Below are 17,834 nucleotides of genomic sequence, written 5' to 3' on the forward strand. Positions count from 1 at the left end.
GACACTCTTCTCCACCCATTCCACCCTGCCAGCACTCTCTTCTTCACCTCTCTTCCACGATCCCCATTACTCTGGTCTGATGATCCCAAGTATTTAAACTCATCCACCTTCGCCAACTCTACTCCCTGTATCCTCACCATTCCACTGACCTCCCTCTCGTTTACACACATGTATTCTGTCTTGTTTCTATTGATCTTCATTCCTCTTCTATCTAGAGCATAATTCCACCTCTCCAGGGTCTCCTCAACCTGCTCCCTACTATCGCTACAGATCACAATGTCATCAGCATACATCATAGTCCACAGGGACTCCTGTCTAATCTCGTCTGTCAACCTGTCCATCACCACTGCAAATAAGAAAGGGCTCAGAGCTGATCCCTGATTACACCTCCACGTTGAATGCATCCATCACTCCTACCGGAGACCTCACCACTGTCACACTTCCCTCGTACATATTCTGTACAACTCTTATGTACTTCTCTACCACACATGACTTCCTCATACAATACCACAGCTCCTCTCAAGGCACCCTGTCATATGCTTTCTCCAGGTCCACAAAGACAAAATGCAACTCCTTCTGGCCTTCTCTAAACTTCTCCATCAACATCCTCAGAGCAAACATTGCATCTGTGGTGCTCTTTCTTGGCATGAAACCATACTGCTGCTCACTAATCATCACCTCACTTCTTAACCTAGCTTCCTCTACCTCTTTCCCATAACTTCATGCTGTGGCTCATCAATTTTATTCCCCTGTAGTTACTGCAGTCCTGCACATCCCCCTTATTCTTAAATATCGGCACCAGTACACTTCTCCACTCCTCAGGTATCCTCTCACTTTCTAAGATTCCATTAAACAATCTGGTTAAAAACTCCACTGCCATCTCTCCTAAACACCTCCATGCTTCCATATGTATGTCATCTGGACCAACGGCTTTTCCATTTTTCATCCTCTTCATAGCTGTCCTTACTATTTACTACGAATATGCAGCAGAAAAATAATTAACCATGTTGTTCTTTGTGGCAGTTAAGGATATTTAATAGTGACTTCCATTTATTTAATGGTGTACAATAATTTATGCATTACGACTATAAAAGAGACCTTGCAAGCCAGTCTATCATATGGTGTTAGGCAGTGCTGAAATTAAAATAAAAAAACATGCTGACTTGCTGAAAATGTCAATGAAGAAGCTGCTTTCTAAATGAAGAGCTTACAGTCAATAACATGGTTAACTACCACAGCACAGCTGAACACAGTTACCATACATAACATGATTTAGTTATCTGCATAATTATTGATGTGTGTTTATTAATTTGCATGCACCAAATTGTGCCCTGTAAATATACGTAAGTTCTGCAACAAAAATTAATGATCAAATTACAAGTCACCTACAATTAGACCTTTAATTTTATATATTACTGTTCACCTCCCAATTTAAATAACCATAAATATTTGGGGTGCTGGTCAGCTTGAATAACCATGTGGAGCTGCCCCTGCATTGGCTATGAAGCTCACATCTTGACTAAGTTTACTCTGTCTCCTATTTGTGAGTTTCCCTCTGCATAAAGTTACTGTACAGCTTCTACCAGTGAATAAAAGGATTGACTTGATAAGTGCTTTGAGCATGGGCAGGGCTCCATATAAATAACATGTATTATTATTATTGAGAGTTTAAGCTGCAAGAAAATGAAATTATGACTGTTGTTTACATTTGTGTGCAAAATGTTTACAATCGAGAACTTGGCCTGTTATGGAGCCTGTCAATACAGTTCTAAAAAGGTTACTGCCAGCTGACTCCAGTTGCCCAACTGGGAGACTTAAAGTTTCATGTGATGGACAGAACTTAAAGGGCATGAATGGAAGAAATGGCCTGCTTCAAGGAAGTCTACTCCGAAGTCTAAGAGGTGAAGCGTTAATTGCTTTTCTATGCCATGCTCAGACTGTCCACAAAATACCATGCTCAAGACTGCTCATAAATTGTACTTGTCATAAGGCACCTTGTCGGAAATGGTCAATGATTGACTCTATGATGGCACAGTTGGATATCTAGTAAAAGATTACTTAAACTCTAATCAACACAAGAGATATTCCTGCACTTTAGCAATCCCGGACATCAAATCTAAATATACCTGTTCAAGGCCTCAGTAGTGATGGCAAAGTGAAAGGTGGTGCTTAACACAATGACAACACTGGAAATTTTTGATGGACACCAGTTGTGAGTGAACCTATCAACTTAAAGGAGAAGGCCATCCATGTAATATTAACAGGAGGATCTTCACACAAGAACATGAGGTGGCAGGGAGCCCAGAAGCATGGATTCATCCTTACTGAAGGTGGTTTTCTTTTTACATAATCTTTTTGATGCTTTTCAACTTATATTTTGTAAATTGTGTTATTGATTGTTGTTTTTATTCTGCTTTTTACTTACTGAATATTATGTCATTTTTATATTATTGTCCATTTCTGTATTGTGTTAAGTCATGTATTAGTTTTCTGTCCTAACCTTTTTATGTTGTTCCTCAGTGGACAGGCAACCTAATGCTGCAACTGGGGAACCACCTCCAGTAATATTTATGGGTATACTCACACTAGGCACCCCCCTTGTTACTGCCCAGCTGGCCTGCACTCACACTGCACTTAACATTCTGGGCCCGGGCATGCTTTTGTCATGACCATGTGACTTCATGTAAAGCCGAAACAAGATCAGAACAGCATGCATTGTAAAATGACTTACTTCTACTTATTTTGTGGTTGTTTTGGACTCATGTAGGGCAGCATAACGCGCTAGTCCTTTACAGATTTATTGAGTGTGCATTGTTTTGTTGTTAATCGTGTTGCATGTACGAGAAGATTTTTTTGGAGACAAATGATGTTAAGGGAGGAATTTTCAGCTTTTCTTGCCAACTACAAGGCCAGGCACGGAGCAACCACACTAGTCAAACAAACTAGACTTTGAGTGGTTACATGCAGACAAATGTACTTAGAAACGGAATCCATGGCCAGTGTGAGTACACCCTTACAAGTATCAGCCTTTAAAATGGCTGCCTAAGCATTGCGGTTTGTAGTGTTTGTGATTTTTGTAATTCATGGCTATGATCACCTGCTAATGATTCAAGGTACTGACTCTGGTTTCTGTTTTTGGATTTATTCACTTCAGGTTTTCCTTTTTAGTTGGTTTCCATTTTTTTGTACCTGCCATTTTTGGTGCAATAATTTTTGAATTTGCTCAATAAACATTTAAATTTTAAGAAAGTTTGTTTATTCATGTTGCACCTAAGATTTTTATGCTTTTTTTCCTCTCTACTTTTGATATTTGTAATTAAAAGCCTTGGCTCCACTTTTGGGCTAATGCAAATTGCAAACCTGCCAACATGAGTTTGGAGCTACGCCACTTGAGATACTGAAGCCTACTTTTTTTACACAGAGTTGTGGTGGAGTGCAGGTTTGCCTTTTGTTTTTTGGGGCCTGCTCCCTTTTAAAACTTTATAGCAGGCAGGAAAACATCAATATGTAGGAGGAGGCTGAGAACGGTATAGAGAATGACTAGGTCATGGTCAAAATTAATAAAAAAAATAAATAATTGGATGTGAGCATCAATAGGCTTGGCACCCCGAGAACAAAGTTGCCCAAAGTATTCAATAACATTTCAGTAATTATTTGCAGTTTTGATGCTGATCTTTCTGATCATAAAATAGGTCATTACGATAGCAACTGACAAGAAGAATTCATAATTAATTGCAGAGTTATGGTATTTGAAGGTTCCTCTAGGGTGCTTCTTTCTCTTGCAGGACATGGCTCAAAAACTAATCAGCACATCATCATCCTCATTACAGACTAAGTTTCTCTTTTGGAATTTCTCTATCCAGCAGTTTTAGCTGTAGACCATCCTCAAGAAATTGTGACAAACAGACATGCACACAGGCAGACAAACACCCATCATTGAGATATCAATGTTTTTGGTATCAAGGGACCCTAAAACGTTGAGATACCCTGAAAACCGGAGATCTAAATTTTTGACGAATCTAAAGCTTTTGCTCCTCCTGCATAGACGATAGGTTATGGTGGGGGAGTGTGCAAAGCCAAAAAGAGACAAGGGTATATTTTACTTTCTTAGCCACCTTGAGCATCTCTATGCGGAGGTTTAGGAACAGAGACAGCACCTGACAGTCAAACCTCAGATAAAAAGGAAGTAATGTGGATTACACATTGACGAAAAAACATTGGATCAAGGCTTTATCTCGACATGAATACTAGAGAGGTTGAATAGTTTACCATAACTGCATAAATATAATTTTGTGTATCTGGCAAAGGTATATGACTTTACAATCAGTAATATCTTGCGGGAGGTCCAACAAGAGGATGGTGTTTTTGAGCCACTGCTATATACCATTACTACATCTCCCCACTGGGGTGAACCAGTAGGCCATTTATCTCATATGAATAGCCAAAAAAAAGCTCCAAGAGGAGGTGCACTGTCAGAGGGTTTAGTATGAGGTACTGCTGTGGCTATATTTTCACTCAAGCAAATGGTTTACATGCACTATTAATTTTTAAAAAATGAATGTTTTTATTTAAACAGTGCAAATTGTTATTTAAACTGTAAAAACACTTGACTATTAAAACTAGCTTGAAAAATATGAAGTAGTACTGGATAAGGCACTTTACTTCATTTAAACAATACATTTTATTATATAAAAAAGCAAAGTTACATTAAAATAAATTTCATTAGAAACAATAGCTTATAAATGATAAATACACACAAGACAACAAGTTGTGACTGCTTAAGAAACTTAATTTTTAACAAAAGTGCAAAGAGACAATGAAAAAAACCCTAATATATATCAGAAAGGTGTCATATGCAAGGAAAAACACTTTTAGTTTGCATGGATCTAATGTGGCTCTCCCCGGAATGTTAATGTTCCCATCGGTACTAAACATGCATCCAGAGGAAGCAATGATAGTGAAGATGTACATGTATTTTTTTCCTTTTGCATTCTATTTTTAACAGCTTGGGAAGTCTATTTTCACATGTTCATGGTGTACATACACTCTTGATGGCACTGCAGTTGAAAACTGGGGTATCCTTCAGAAGCACATCGAGAGACTCATTTTTGGGTGGACAGTGAATTCTGACAGCAGATGGTCCTTTTATGCCTTCCTCATCTTTGTTTAAGACAATATTCATCTTCATCTGTCCTTTTTTTTATTATTCTTACCTAATGTCATTAAAGGGGCAGTTGTGCCAAACACACTGTGACAGTACTTGAAAGAATGTTATCCAAAGAAATCAATTTTCAGAGGTTTGGAAAGGTTGTGCAGTGTTGGCATGACTTTATTGGTTATGAATGGCCCATTCATGTAACACTGGTGATACCAATGTGTTTTGTAGTGTTGTAAAATTGTGTATATGTGCATACTTTACAGCACTGCTCATTTCCCAAATTATCATTTTAATTGGTTCTGCTCTGTTATATTTTACCATAGTTAATATTTCAGGTTTTGCAGCCAAGGCTCATATAGAACTCACTGGGAATGTGAGAGTTGCATCACTGCTTGGTAAAAATAATGCCCTCTTGGCCTCATTTGGATGCAATCTGAAGCAGTATACGGCAAACTGAGATGCAAACACAAGAAACAATACCTGTAAATCTGACGTCAAAGCCCTTTAGCAAATGTTGCTGAAATTAAGAAGATCTGATTTAATGAACATAGCCTGGTGCCAACACAAAAACAAGACATTAAATATGATTAGTTGAAGAATTAAAGCTTACCATTAAAAGGTAAATCAATCAGAAGAGCTTCTTCTGCCTCTGGAAGTAAATATAGTAAACAGTAATAGTAAATATAGTAATAGTAATGTTAAGCAAATTACTTGCAAAAAGAAAATATTCTTGTATGGTACGATCTCTTGGGCAGAGATTAAACAAATAAAATTACAGAAAAGACAAGCAACTTAAAAAAAAATGTTAATTGATATTTACATTATTTTAAGAAAGTGGCATGGTTGGTGCAGCAGTAGCATTGCTGGCCTGCAGTAAGGAAACCAAAGTTCACATCTCAGGTCTTCATTGCATGGAGTTTGCATATTTGTCCCGTGTTTGTGTGTGGGTTTCTTCCAAGTAGGTGTTTTAAGTTTCCTTCCACAGTCTAAAGACATGGTGGATTGGCAATGCTATGTGTGTTTATGCCCAGCCATGGACTGGAACACTGTACAAGGGACTGTTCCTGCCCAGTGCCCTATGCATACTGGGATAGGCTCCAGCCTGCTCAGGATTAAGTGGGCTTAGAAAATGGTTTATATGAAATGACATTTTAGCCACAGCTAAACATTCATTAAATAAGAGACAGTAATGTGTCTATTATGGATAAATACAAATATTCTTTTACAGTTCATTTTGCAAATTTTAGATCACAATAACAAAATATTTATGCCACAAAAAGTCAATTTTGTCAATGGCCTTATATAAGTAAAAGTTAAAAATTCTTACCTTGTATAACATGAAATTTATTGTTAATGGGAATGGTAATCTGGGGCAGTTTCACTACCATATCAAATTCAGACAACACATTAAACCTTGATAAAAGGAGAGACAGAGAAAGAAAAGTTAAACAAAAAAGTAACCTACTATAAAACATTAATCATAAAATCATTACTTTTACCAAATATTTTGTCACTTAAAAAAAAAAAAGAAGACGGTGTCAGTTAAACCAAAAAATGTAATCAAACACCCCACCTGTGACCTGGAGAAAAAGATTAGCATATATTGAGCAAGTTTGCAGATGGGGTCAAACCACACTTAAGCAGATTTAAGAAGTAAAAATGCCAGCACATACTGGAAAGAAGTAATGCACAGCTATTTTAAACCAAAGTAACTTTTCAGCACCATGCAGAACTAGCTGGAAAACTTAAATTACCTTTACCTTTCCAGTAATCAGTTGGTAATCATTTGCATGCTTAGGCCTATATGCTGACAATATGGAAATTTCAGACTTTTAAAAAGTCAGAATATCTCTGGTGACTGTCCAGGGCTGGTTCCAGTTTTAATATTGACTTCAATATGAATCTTTAGATTTACTGTTGTCACTGCCAGAAAGTTGTACTTGCTTGCTTGTTCTGTTAAGTAAAGAAAAAACTGAAAACTTGTTTTTGTGTATGTTTACAATTGTGCCCTACCTTGCATTTGTGGCTGCTCCATAGGATTTGGAAACTGTTACATTCACAAACCGGCTTAATTCAATTCCTGGTTTCTTGGGGAAAGAGCATCTCTCAGTAGGACTGGGTGCAAGATATCAAACAGTTCTGGAGTGGGTGCCAATTTATTAATATGCAAACTCAAGCACACAACCACATGGTAAAAATCTACATTTACCAAATAACATAACATATACATCTTTGGGGATATGGGAGGAAAACTCACACAGATGCAGGTAAAATGTGCAAACTCCACTTAAACATGAACCAAACATACTGCCTCAATGTGACAGCTAAACAGAAAGATGGAAAGTATTTACAGGTTTTTTGTTTTATATAATTATTAATACTGTTGGGGGTGGGGAGGAACAAAACATTACACAACTCCTGCTCCGTCTGCAGAAGGACTGAGGGACTCAGTCATGATAAAGACTGGAAGAGGAAATGCATTCAAAAATATAGACTTGTGCAATTACGAGAGTTGGGCCGACTGATTCAAGCTGATAGAAGAGCAACTTTGACTGAAATAACCACTCGTTACAACCGAGGTATGCAGCAAAGTATTTGTGAAGCCACAACACGCACAACCTTGAGGCGAATGGGCTACAACAACAGAAGACCCCACAGGGTACCACTCATCTCCCCTACAAATAGGAAAAAGAGGCTAGAATTTGCACGAGCTCACCAAAATTGGACAGTTGAAGACTGGATAAATGTTGCCTGGTCTGATGAGTCTCAATTTCTGTTGAGACATTCAAATGGTAGAGTCAGAATTTGGCGTAAACAGAATGAGAACATGGATCCATCATGCCTTGTTACCACTGTGCAGGCTGGTGGTGTAATGGTGTGGGGGATTTTTCTTGGCACACTTTAGGCCGCTTAGTGCCAATTGGGCATCGTTTAAATGCCACGGGCTACCTGAGCATTGTTTCTGACCATGTCCGTCCCTTCATGACCACCGTGTATCCATCCTCTGATGGCTACTTCCAGCAGGATAATGCACCATGTCACAAAGCTCGAATCATTTCAAATTGGTTTCTTGAACATGACAATGAGTTCACTGTACTAAAATGGCCCCCACAGTCACCAGATCTCAACCCAATAGAGCATCTTTGGGATGTGGTGGAACAGGAGCTTCGTGCCCTGGATGTGCACCCCACAAATCTCCATCAACTGCAAGATGCTATCCTATCAATATGGGCCAACATTTCTAAAGAATGCTTTCAGCACCTTGTTGAATCAATGCCACGTAGAATTAAGGCAGTTCTGAAGGCGAAAGGGGGTCAAACACCGTATTAGTATGGTGTTCCTAATAATCCTTTAGGTGAGTGTATACATTAATATGTACATCAATGCCACAATTAAAACTGTGTGCTGATGATGCAAAAGGTGCGACTTCTGAGACTACAGCCTTCAGCAAGCGGGTGCTGCGTTATGGCAACGGAACTCATGAAATGGCAGCATCAGCAATGGAGCAAAATAATTTTAGCAACTGCAAGTAACAATTAAATATCAAAGCCACAATCCAAACTGAACTATTTATCTTTTAAAACATGAAATGGGTAAGAAAAGTTCTGGGAAAAATGTGCTTAAGGCTCATCTTCACCTTCTGCAAAACTACTATGCCTAACTATTCTGGCACAGAGGGCAATTTTCATTCACACTTTAGCATATTAAAGGTGCAGAAATGAGTCAGCCATTATATTTATTACAAAATACTACTACTTTATGAAAAAGCACATTGTTTGGTGTATTGCCAGAAAAAAAAAACCTTGGTTATCAAACATGGTGTGTCTACAGTTTGGAAAATTAAATGAAACTGTGTTCTGTGTTTAGATGGAAAGAAAAAGAAAAAATGTTTTTTTAGCAATAAATCCCAGGGGTGGGTGTTGTATTTACAATGTGTTTTATAGTGTAAACATATTTTTCAAATATACGGTCTACCAAGTACATGCACACTGATATTCATCCAGACTTTACTGAAAAAAAAATGCAGCAGAATAAGAGTTATTTGATCTGGGTACTATCTGTGTTTATATTTTAATTATTACACTAATGTAATTGTACAAAACCAAAACATATTGGCAATGACAACCAACTTAAATGCTGATGCAGTAAGCTGAACATTATTCAAAACAACAAAAAAAAAAAATAAAAAATGTGAGCAGACACTGACTTCCAAGAAAAACGCAGTGAATTAAACAAGTTAAATTTAATACAAAGAGATTTTAGTGTAAAGAATAAAAGCTATGGTAAAAAAATCTGAAGAGATGAATAAAAATGTCAGGATATATTGGAAGTATCATCGTATTTGACACAATTTTCAAAGACTGGCCTACATAGATTGAAAGAGTGGAACTTTTTTCATTCTCAGTGTTAACGGCACGATAAAGACAGCTCTGCTACTAAGTGTCATGGGCGCCAAAACACTTACGCTGCAGTCTCCTAGCACCTAAGAAATCTTATTCGAAAACATTTACGAACATTGTTAATATAACCAAATATATTATGGAATTAAGGACACTAGCCGAGCACTGCCAGTTTGGTGTGGACTTTCTGATGCACTGCGAGACAGGCTACTTTGCGGCAGGCAGTGTGAAAGCAAACAGAAACAATTGCTTTCCAAAAGAGATTTGACACTGGAGCGAGCACTGAATATTGCCAATTCAATGGAAAGCACTGCAATAGATCAGTTTATGATTTTATATAATCATAAAATACAAAAGAATAACCCAGCATTATCAAGTATTTATGATATTGTTATGAGAGGTTGGCCAAAATATAGAAAGTCTCACTACCTAGAAAAGAACTACAGGGTGGCCCATTTTTATGTATATGATTGAAAAGGCATTATTGTCAGGAAACTATCAATGTTATTATCAAGTAACATAATGGAACATGAACATTAAGAACCTTAAACTGTTTTTTCATCCCCTATTCTTCATGGCGTGGTCCGCCAATGTGCCATCCAGATCGATACTTTTCGTGCAGTAGTTTAAATGAAAGCCTGTGAGACGTCATATACATAAATATGGGCCACCCTGTAGATATTTTTCAAGGGACTCTGATGTGTGTATCATGTGTAAGATTCCTTCAAAACTCCATAGCAGGGTACCACATGCACTGCATGAAGGATATTTAGGTACTGTAAAAATTAAGACTCAGGCCAATAGTTCTGTATGGTGGCCTGGTATTGATAAGCAAATCAAAGAACTTGCAAAGAACTATATAGGATGTCATCTGATACATAACTTTCCCCAATAAGCACCTTTGCACCCATGGGAATGGTCTTCAGGACCATGGCAACACATACTCCTTGATTATGACAGACTGTTTTTGAAACTCCATGTTCTTAGTTACTGTGGCTACACATTCCAAAATGGCAAGACATTATTCACATGACTTCAACAACCTCTGTATAGACCATCTCTACTGAGAGCAATATTTTCAAGAAATGACCTAACAGAACAGGTTTTCAGTGAAATGCACCACATTTCACATTTAATAGAATTCAAAACCCTTATGAAGCAGAATGGAATTAAGCATATCACATTTGCCCCTCATCATCCAGATATAAATGGTTTAGCTGAAACATTTATTCAAACGTTCAAGAGGGCTACCAAAGCAATAGATAAATAACATTTGTCACTGCAAAACAAGCTTGATAATTTTCTGTTTGCATACAGAAATGTAATTCATGCAACAAACACACACCACTCCGGCTTTAATGTCTTTGAACAGAAATTTAAGATCTTGCATGGATCTCATGAAACCAAATGTTTGGGGCAAGATACAAAATAAACAGTTTAACAGTAGAATCCCTGAAGCCTACGAAAAAACTCGTAGTGCCGGGCCAACTTAGATTCCCTCGCACCTCCTCATCAGCGACTTTTCTTTTGAAAATGTGTCACAGGCAGCAGGCAACCTGCTATCTCATCCCCCACCGATGCAGCTTTAGTTGTACACAAAGTTCTCCCAGCTCAAGTCTGTTTATCTGGGTCTGAGGGGTCTTGAATTGTACAAGGTAAATATATTGTTATTTGGAGCACATACATTTCATGTGTGTTCCGTGTCTTAGAATCTGTGTAAATGTAGGATGACCAGAATGTGAGGCAAGAAATGTTGAACACATAACTAGAACATAAACTTTTTCATGTTCTACTAATTGGCAAAATGCTGATGTGAAGTGTATAATGTCTGAAGACTTAAGTCCAAATATGAAATAAAACACTTTCACAAAAGACACAGATATAACAAAACAGGTGCGCTTTTTTTTTTTAATTTAACCAAAGTAAAAGAAACTGGGATCAGGTACGACACACAAACACATATACATCTGCTTGGGTGGTGCAGAGGTAAAAACTGCTGTCCCAGGTTCAATCCCAGGTCCTTCATACATTAACCATTTTGAGTAGTGAGCGGCTTTCATTATTACTATTATAGGCCTATTATAGGCCCCAGGCCTGTGTCCGAAGCGTCCGTCTGGAGTATGAAAGGAAGTGAAAAGTTGGGTGCTTTCAACACAGGTGCTGACGTAAGGGCCTGTTTTAGGTCACAAAATGCAGCAGCAGTCTTGTCAGTCCATACCACGTGGTTTGGAGCCCTTTTCTTTGTTAAGTCTGTCAAGGGTGCTGCTCTCTCAGAGAACCGGGGTACAAACCGGCGGTAGTACCCGGCCAAACCGAGGAAAGCCTGCACTTGCCGCTTGGTAATCGGACGGGGCCAGTTTACTATGGCATTAACTTTGGAACACTGTGGCTTCACGGCCTCTCGGACAGGTCCGCCCGACCTGGTGGGTCTGGGCTAAGGGGGGGGCCTTGTCACACACGTGCGCATGGGAACTAGCTGAAGGGCCTAAACACTAGTAATTCTACGCCAGGCCAGGGGGTGGCAGAGTGTACTGACTATCTCTCTCAGTCCCTTGCAGACCTTTTCCGGGAAATCCCACCTGTTGCCGGCCCCAAGGATGACGTCACTTCCGGGCACAAGGACACCACTCCCAGTTCTGGCATAGATGACGTCATTTCCCTTCCAGCCCTTTAAAACTGCCATCTTGCCTCAGTACAGGCAGTTCTGGTCTGGACTCCAAACTAAGCACATCGTGCTATTTAAAACTACTTTTTGCAGCTGATTCAATTATACAGGTGGCTGCCCCAAATCTTTGATGTCTCCGACTCATTCTTATCATAATATTATATACATATACATACATACCTACCTATCTACATCATATATACACACACCACACACACACAAATTATATATATGTGTGTGTGTATATATGTGTCTATATGTGTGTGTATAGCTTTGGTCACCGAGTGCAAGGGAAAAAAAATAAAATGTGGTCTATAAGTTATTAAACAGTAAAACATTAACGTTTTAAGAAGTAAAGCTACATTGAGCATTACTGGAATGGTTTCGGGTAAACTACATTTTAAAGATGGTGTAACACAACAGGTAAGTAGTACTAACAGCAGCTAAAATGTATATGGATGATCTCTCGGTAGTAGATCCCTTTTGAAAGGCGATACACAACGGCTGAGGTATAGAAATTACATTTTCTATGTGAACGTTCAAATTTCTGCCTCTGGTAATGTGCGTTACTTGTGTCCTCTGCAGTGTTAAGAGAGAAAGGGTTTGGTTTGGGATAAAAGGAAAAGAGGTGTAAAGAAAGGAAAGTTGCCTTTTTCTTTTATATAGTGTAGAGAGATGTCTTCGCTGACGATATGAGAGCCTTTTGGGGACAGTAGCGGAGGGTCTTGTGTAGACTGGTGAGACGTCCCTGCTATTAATCGGCTGTGATGGCACTGTTGGTCCTCCACTCCCGTGCGTGTCTTCATAATCCGAGCTGACGACCTCATAATCGTATACGTGTAAAAGAAAGTGCGCGCCTTAATATTAGTTTGCCGCGGTCTAGAAATGGGATCCCGTGTTTACAGTTGTCTGGGCTATAGCTCATGGGAAGGGGGGAAAAAAATGAAAAGTGTTTACTTTCACTTAAGGCAGAAGCGCAGTCAGCGTCTCAAAGGGTGGCACAGCTACGCGCGCGCGCCGGCTGCCCGACTTTTAAAGTATTTCTGCAGTGCAGGAAACGCCACTTTTTGCAGACACGTTCACGTGAGCAAAACTCTACGAGCTCTTTAGAGGTCTCGCTTTCTCTGCATACTGCGTTCATAGTCCGTTCACGTGAGCCGCTCGGAGTACATGCATCGAAGCTTCTGAGCTGTGCCATCTCGTGCGATCTCGCAATGTTCACGGCGTTATTTAATGTTAGCTAAGACCCGGCACTTAAAAGTTTCTCGCTACAGCAATTTTAACTCTGTTACAAAGTGATCCAAAGTCTTGTTTATACCTCGTGTCTTCTCATTAAACTTGTATCTCGCGAATAAAGTATTTGGCGTTTTTCTTCAGCGCTCTTTGGGGGCTCTTCCTTCTTTTCTACGTACTGCGGTCATAGTCAGTTCATGTGATTTCCTGGGAGGCGTGATGATGTCACACGCAGCTCTGTCCCCCACGGCCATCGGGCTAACGTCCATTATAGTATATGGAGAAAAATAGGTTCCAGTTATGACCATTACGCATAGAATTTCGAAATGAAACCTGCCCAACCTTTGTAAGTAAGCTGTAAGGAATGAGCCTGCCAAATTTCAGCCTTCTACATACACGGGAAGTTGGAGAATTAGTGATGAGTGAGTGAGTGAGTGAGGGCTTTGCCTTTTATTAGTATAGATATTTATATATGTGTAACCATTAAATAATTGTGGCAGAAAATTTAATACGATGGTAAGGTGATTGGACCTTTCCAGATGTATCATATGTTTACATTTAAATGCATTAACATTTGAATACAGCTGTTACAGCTTGCTGTGTCCATAAAAGGAACATCCCATTAGATCCATATCCAAACTTAACTACAACTGACGTAAGTCTTTTCTATTTTCTTAACTTCTTGTCATGGTGTCTGCGATGATGATTGGTCTGTCTTGGAATGGATGCACATATGATTATCATCTAGTAACCAAATAAACCTGTCATTATTTGCTAAGGAAATAGTCCATTTCAAAATGTGGCTGATCAAGAACTGTTAGAATTCAGATTAAAAATCACATTATATTCAAGTAGAGACAAAACTTTTTTTTTTTTTTTTTATAAACCTGCTACACAATGTTTCTTTGTTTATGTTTTAATAGTTCTTTTTTCATGTTTTATTTTAATCACTGCATGATGCACTGGGCTAATAAGTGGAAGTGAGCTTCATATGAATCTGAATTAAATTCTAACTCCAAACAACAATCAACTTAAATTAGTGTACATATATCAGCACTACTAGAAGAAATAAAAACAAAAATGCATTGTCTTCCATTCCATTGTTACACAAGCTTGTATCTTAAGTTTCACCATTGCTTTTCGCAACCGCTATTGAGCCACTGCCAGTTCACTTTATAAATGCTTATGAAATAAAAGGGATTATCAGAGAAGGACTTGAACAGAAAATTTCACTATATGCAGATGATATGATACTATATACCGTATATCAGATCCACAAAATACTGTGCCTGTAGTCCTAACAAAACTAACATAATTTGAATAAAAGTGTGCTCTTTCCAGTGAACTCTCAAGCACACAATATTAGATTGGACACTTTCCCTTTTATCATCACAGATCAGTTTAAATACCTAGGGGTAAACATCACAAGTAAATATAAATGCTCTTTATCAACAAAACGTTGCTGTCTTCATGGAAAAACTTAAGCAAGACTTGCATAGATGGTCTACACTTCATCTCACTTTAGCTGGAAAAATTAAAACTGTCAAGATGAATATCCTTCCTAAGCTTCATTTTCTATTTCAAAGCATTCAAATATACATCAATAAATCATTTTTTCAGATTCAATCATAACCTCATTTATTTGGAATTCAGAATATCCACGCAGCCAAAGGGCAAACCTACAAAGACCTAAGGCAGAACATGGCATAGTTCTACCTAACTTTCTATTTTATTACTGGGCGGCAAATATACAAGCCATACAAACCTGTCACTGATGCAAACAGATGAACATACACAGGCTTGGTCTACAACAGAAATAAAATCCTGTAATACTTCTTTATATTCCTTGCTTTGTACCCCAGTAAATACAAGTTATCACGTATATACTAACAACCCAATTGTATTTCATTCACTCGGAATATGGAACCAATGCAGGAAGTACTTCAAAGCTTTATCCGTGGCACCTCTGCACGATAACCACCTTTTTCCATCATCTCAAATGTATGCAGTTTTGATGTCTGGAAAACTTTCGGGATAAAATCACTTAGAGATCTGTACATAGACAACGTCTTCACATCCTATGATCAATTACACTCCAAATTTAAAGTTTCCAGCAGCACATTTCTTTCGCTACCTCCAAATTAGAAATTTTGCTAAACAAAACCTGTCCAATTTTCCTCACCCCAAACCTACTTCTATTCCGGACTCAGACAGCATTTTTGTATTATACAAAAACATTTTAAAGTCTTTCCCTTTCAAAGATCTGAGAGTACAGTGGGAAAAAGATCTCTCACTCAACATCTCAGAAAAAGAGTGGAAGGTAACAATGCACAGAATTCACCCCAGCTCCATAGGCGCAAAGCATATAATTATTTGATTTAAAATCTTTTATCAAGCACATCTGTCTCATTAAAAATTGTCCAAAATGTTTCCACGGCAAGATCCAGCCTGCAAATGTTGGAATGTTTGGCATGCACCAAATTAACATTATTTTGGACAAAAACCTTTGAATGCCTCTCAGACAGCCTTAGTGTCACAATCTCTCCTAATCCATTAACAGATGTGTTTGGTGTACTTTCAGATGGGATTAAGGTGGATAAGGAAAAACAAACTGTAATTGCCTTTACTTCACTATTGGCATGCAGTCTTATCTTGCTCAACTGGAAGAATCCTAACCTATCTCTTTTAAGTCAGTGGGTAACTGATGTTATATATTATTTGAAATTGGAAAAAAAATCAAACTCTCACTTAGAGGATCTGTGGAAAACGTTTTTTAAATCCTGCACAATCTAATCAATAACATTTTAGAATAAGCATTTAAGGAAGTGGGTTATCTTCCCTTTTTTATTTTAATTATATTTAGTTTTCCTACTATTAATTTGTTTTGCTCTGTTGGCCTAGTTCTCTTTCTCATGTGTGGGGGTTAATTTTATTTGAACTTTGTTTTGTAAAATTTGACTTGATTGTATGGAATTTTATTTAATTTTAATAAATTCAATAAAATATTTTAAAAGAAATTGTAATACTTCTGGGGGACTGCATTCACATGCCTACTATGGCTTAACAAAGTCTTCTATAAAAGTGCACAACATTAATACTCTAATAACCAATCTTAATGCACGTAAAAAAATCTAGACAGTGCAGCATAAACACCAATAATTTAATTGCAATTACTACTTTAGAACTATAAAAACAGACTATAGATTACATAAAAAACACACACAGAGCGGTGTTAACAAAAATAACCTAGTTTCTGTTCCAAATATCAATAACGCACATAGAATTCAACTCTGTCCCTCCGAAACATTAAATATGGCACTATTAAATGTTAGAGCTTTAACTAACAAGACTTTTTTTTATCAACGATCTTATTAGTGATAGAAAAATTGATTTTATTGCACTAAGTGAAACGTGGCTTAGCTCAGATGGCGCGGCTGTTTTAGTTGAATCTGCGCCTCCGGATTACAGTTTTACTCATGCGGATCGCCAGGGAAAAAGGGGGGGCGGCTTGGCAAACATCTATTCCTACCGGTTAAAGTGTAAAGATGTTAGTTTTGGTACATTCAAGTCCTTTGAGTATCTTGCCGTTGTTATTAATGGAGATTCTCATTTTCTAGTTTTATCTGTGTACAGACCTTCTAAATTTAACACATCTTTCTTTGAGGAATTCTCAGACCTAATGTCAATTTTAATTACGAACTATGACACACTCTTAATAGTCGGCGACTTTAACTTTCTTATCGATAATCAGTGTGACCTAAAAGGAATTCATGAATCTCCTGGACTCTTTTGATTTGAGACAGCTCGTTAATCAGCCTACACAAAGAAGGTCATATGTTATACTTAGTAATTACAAAAGGACTAAAAGTTGATGTGAAGCAGATCATTGATATTGGTCTATCAGTCCATTTTCTTCTACTATTTAATATAGAAATAATGATAGAAAACATTCATGAGAAGCATATTGTTAAATAACGCTTTTTTGACTCATCAGCAGCTTTAAAAATGACAAACATTCTAAGCAATCAGTCCGTTTATAGTGCTAACTTTAATAGCGTGGATAATGTAAACAGTAAGGTGGAAAAGTTTAATTCTAAAGTAAGAGCTGCTGTTGACATAGTTGCACCTGAAAAAGACAGTTAAAAAACCCAAAAGACCCAAAGAGTGTCTAATTTAAAAGGTACATGTCGTAGAGCTGAGCGTAAATGGAGGAAAACTAAACGGATTATCCACTATGAGATATTGAAGGCTAAAATAACAGAATACAATAACACAGTCTGTCTTGAGAGGCGCTGCTATTTCTCCAAGATTATAAATAACAATGCTAGTAATCCCAGAGTCTTATTTTCTACGATTGATCGTCTGCTAAACCCAGGTA

The 17,834-nt window shown here is 37.9% G+C and overlaps 1 protein-coding gene across 3 annotated transcripts in view; it reads right to left on the reverse strand.

Moving 5' to 3' along the window:
* The window catches only part of ocrl (OCRL inositol polyphosphate-5-phosphatase), an 88,346-nt gene that overhangs the window by 58,544 nt on the left and 11,968 nt on the right, over positions 1-17,834 (reverse strand). For 2 of the 3 annotated variants that reach the window (XM_039766063.1, XM_039766062.1), the window contains exons 3-4: positions 6,486-6,571; positions 5,769-5,807 (exon numbers count right to left, since the gene is read on the reverse strand). In XM_039766063.1, coding sequence (XP_039621997.1) covers positions 5,769-5,807; positions 6,486-6,571 — 125 coding nt within the window. Of the gene's footprint in view, positions 1-5,768; positions 5,808-6,485; positions 6,572-6,918; positions 7,017-17,834 lie in introns of those variants that run through there. The other variant, XM_039766064.1, reaches the window with a different exon arrangement.

Source organism: Polypterus senegalus, chromosome 10 (genome assembly GCF_016835505.1).
Source record: "Polypterus senegalus isolate Bchr_013 chromosome 10, ASM1683550v1, whole genome shotgun sequence".
Taxonomy (NCBI): Eukaryota; Metazoa; Chordata; class Cladistia; order Polypteriformes; family Polypteridae; genus Polypterus; species Polypterus senegalus.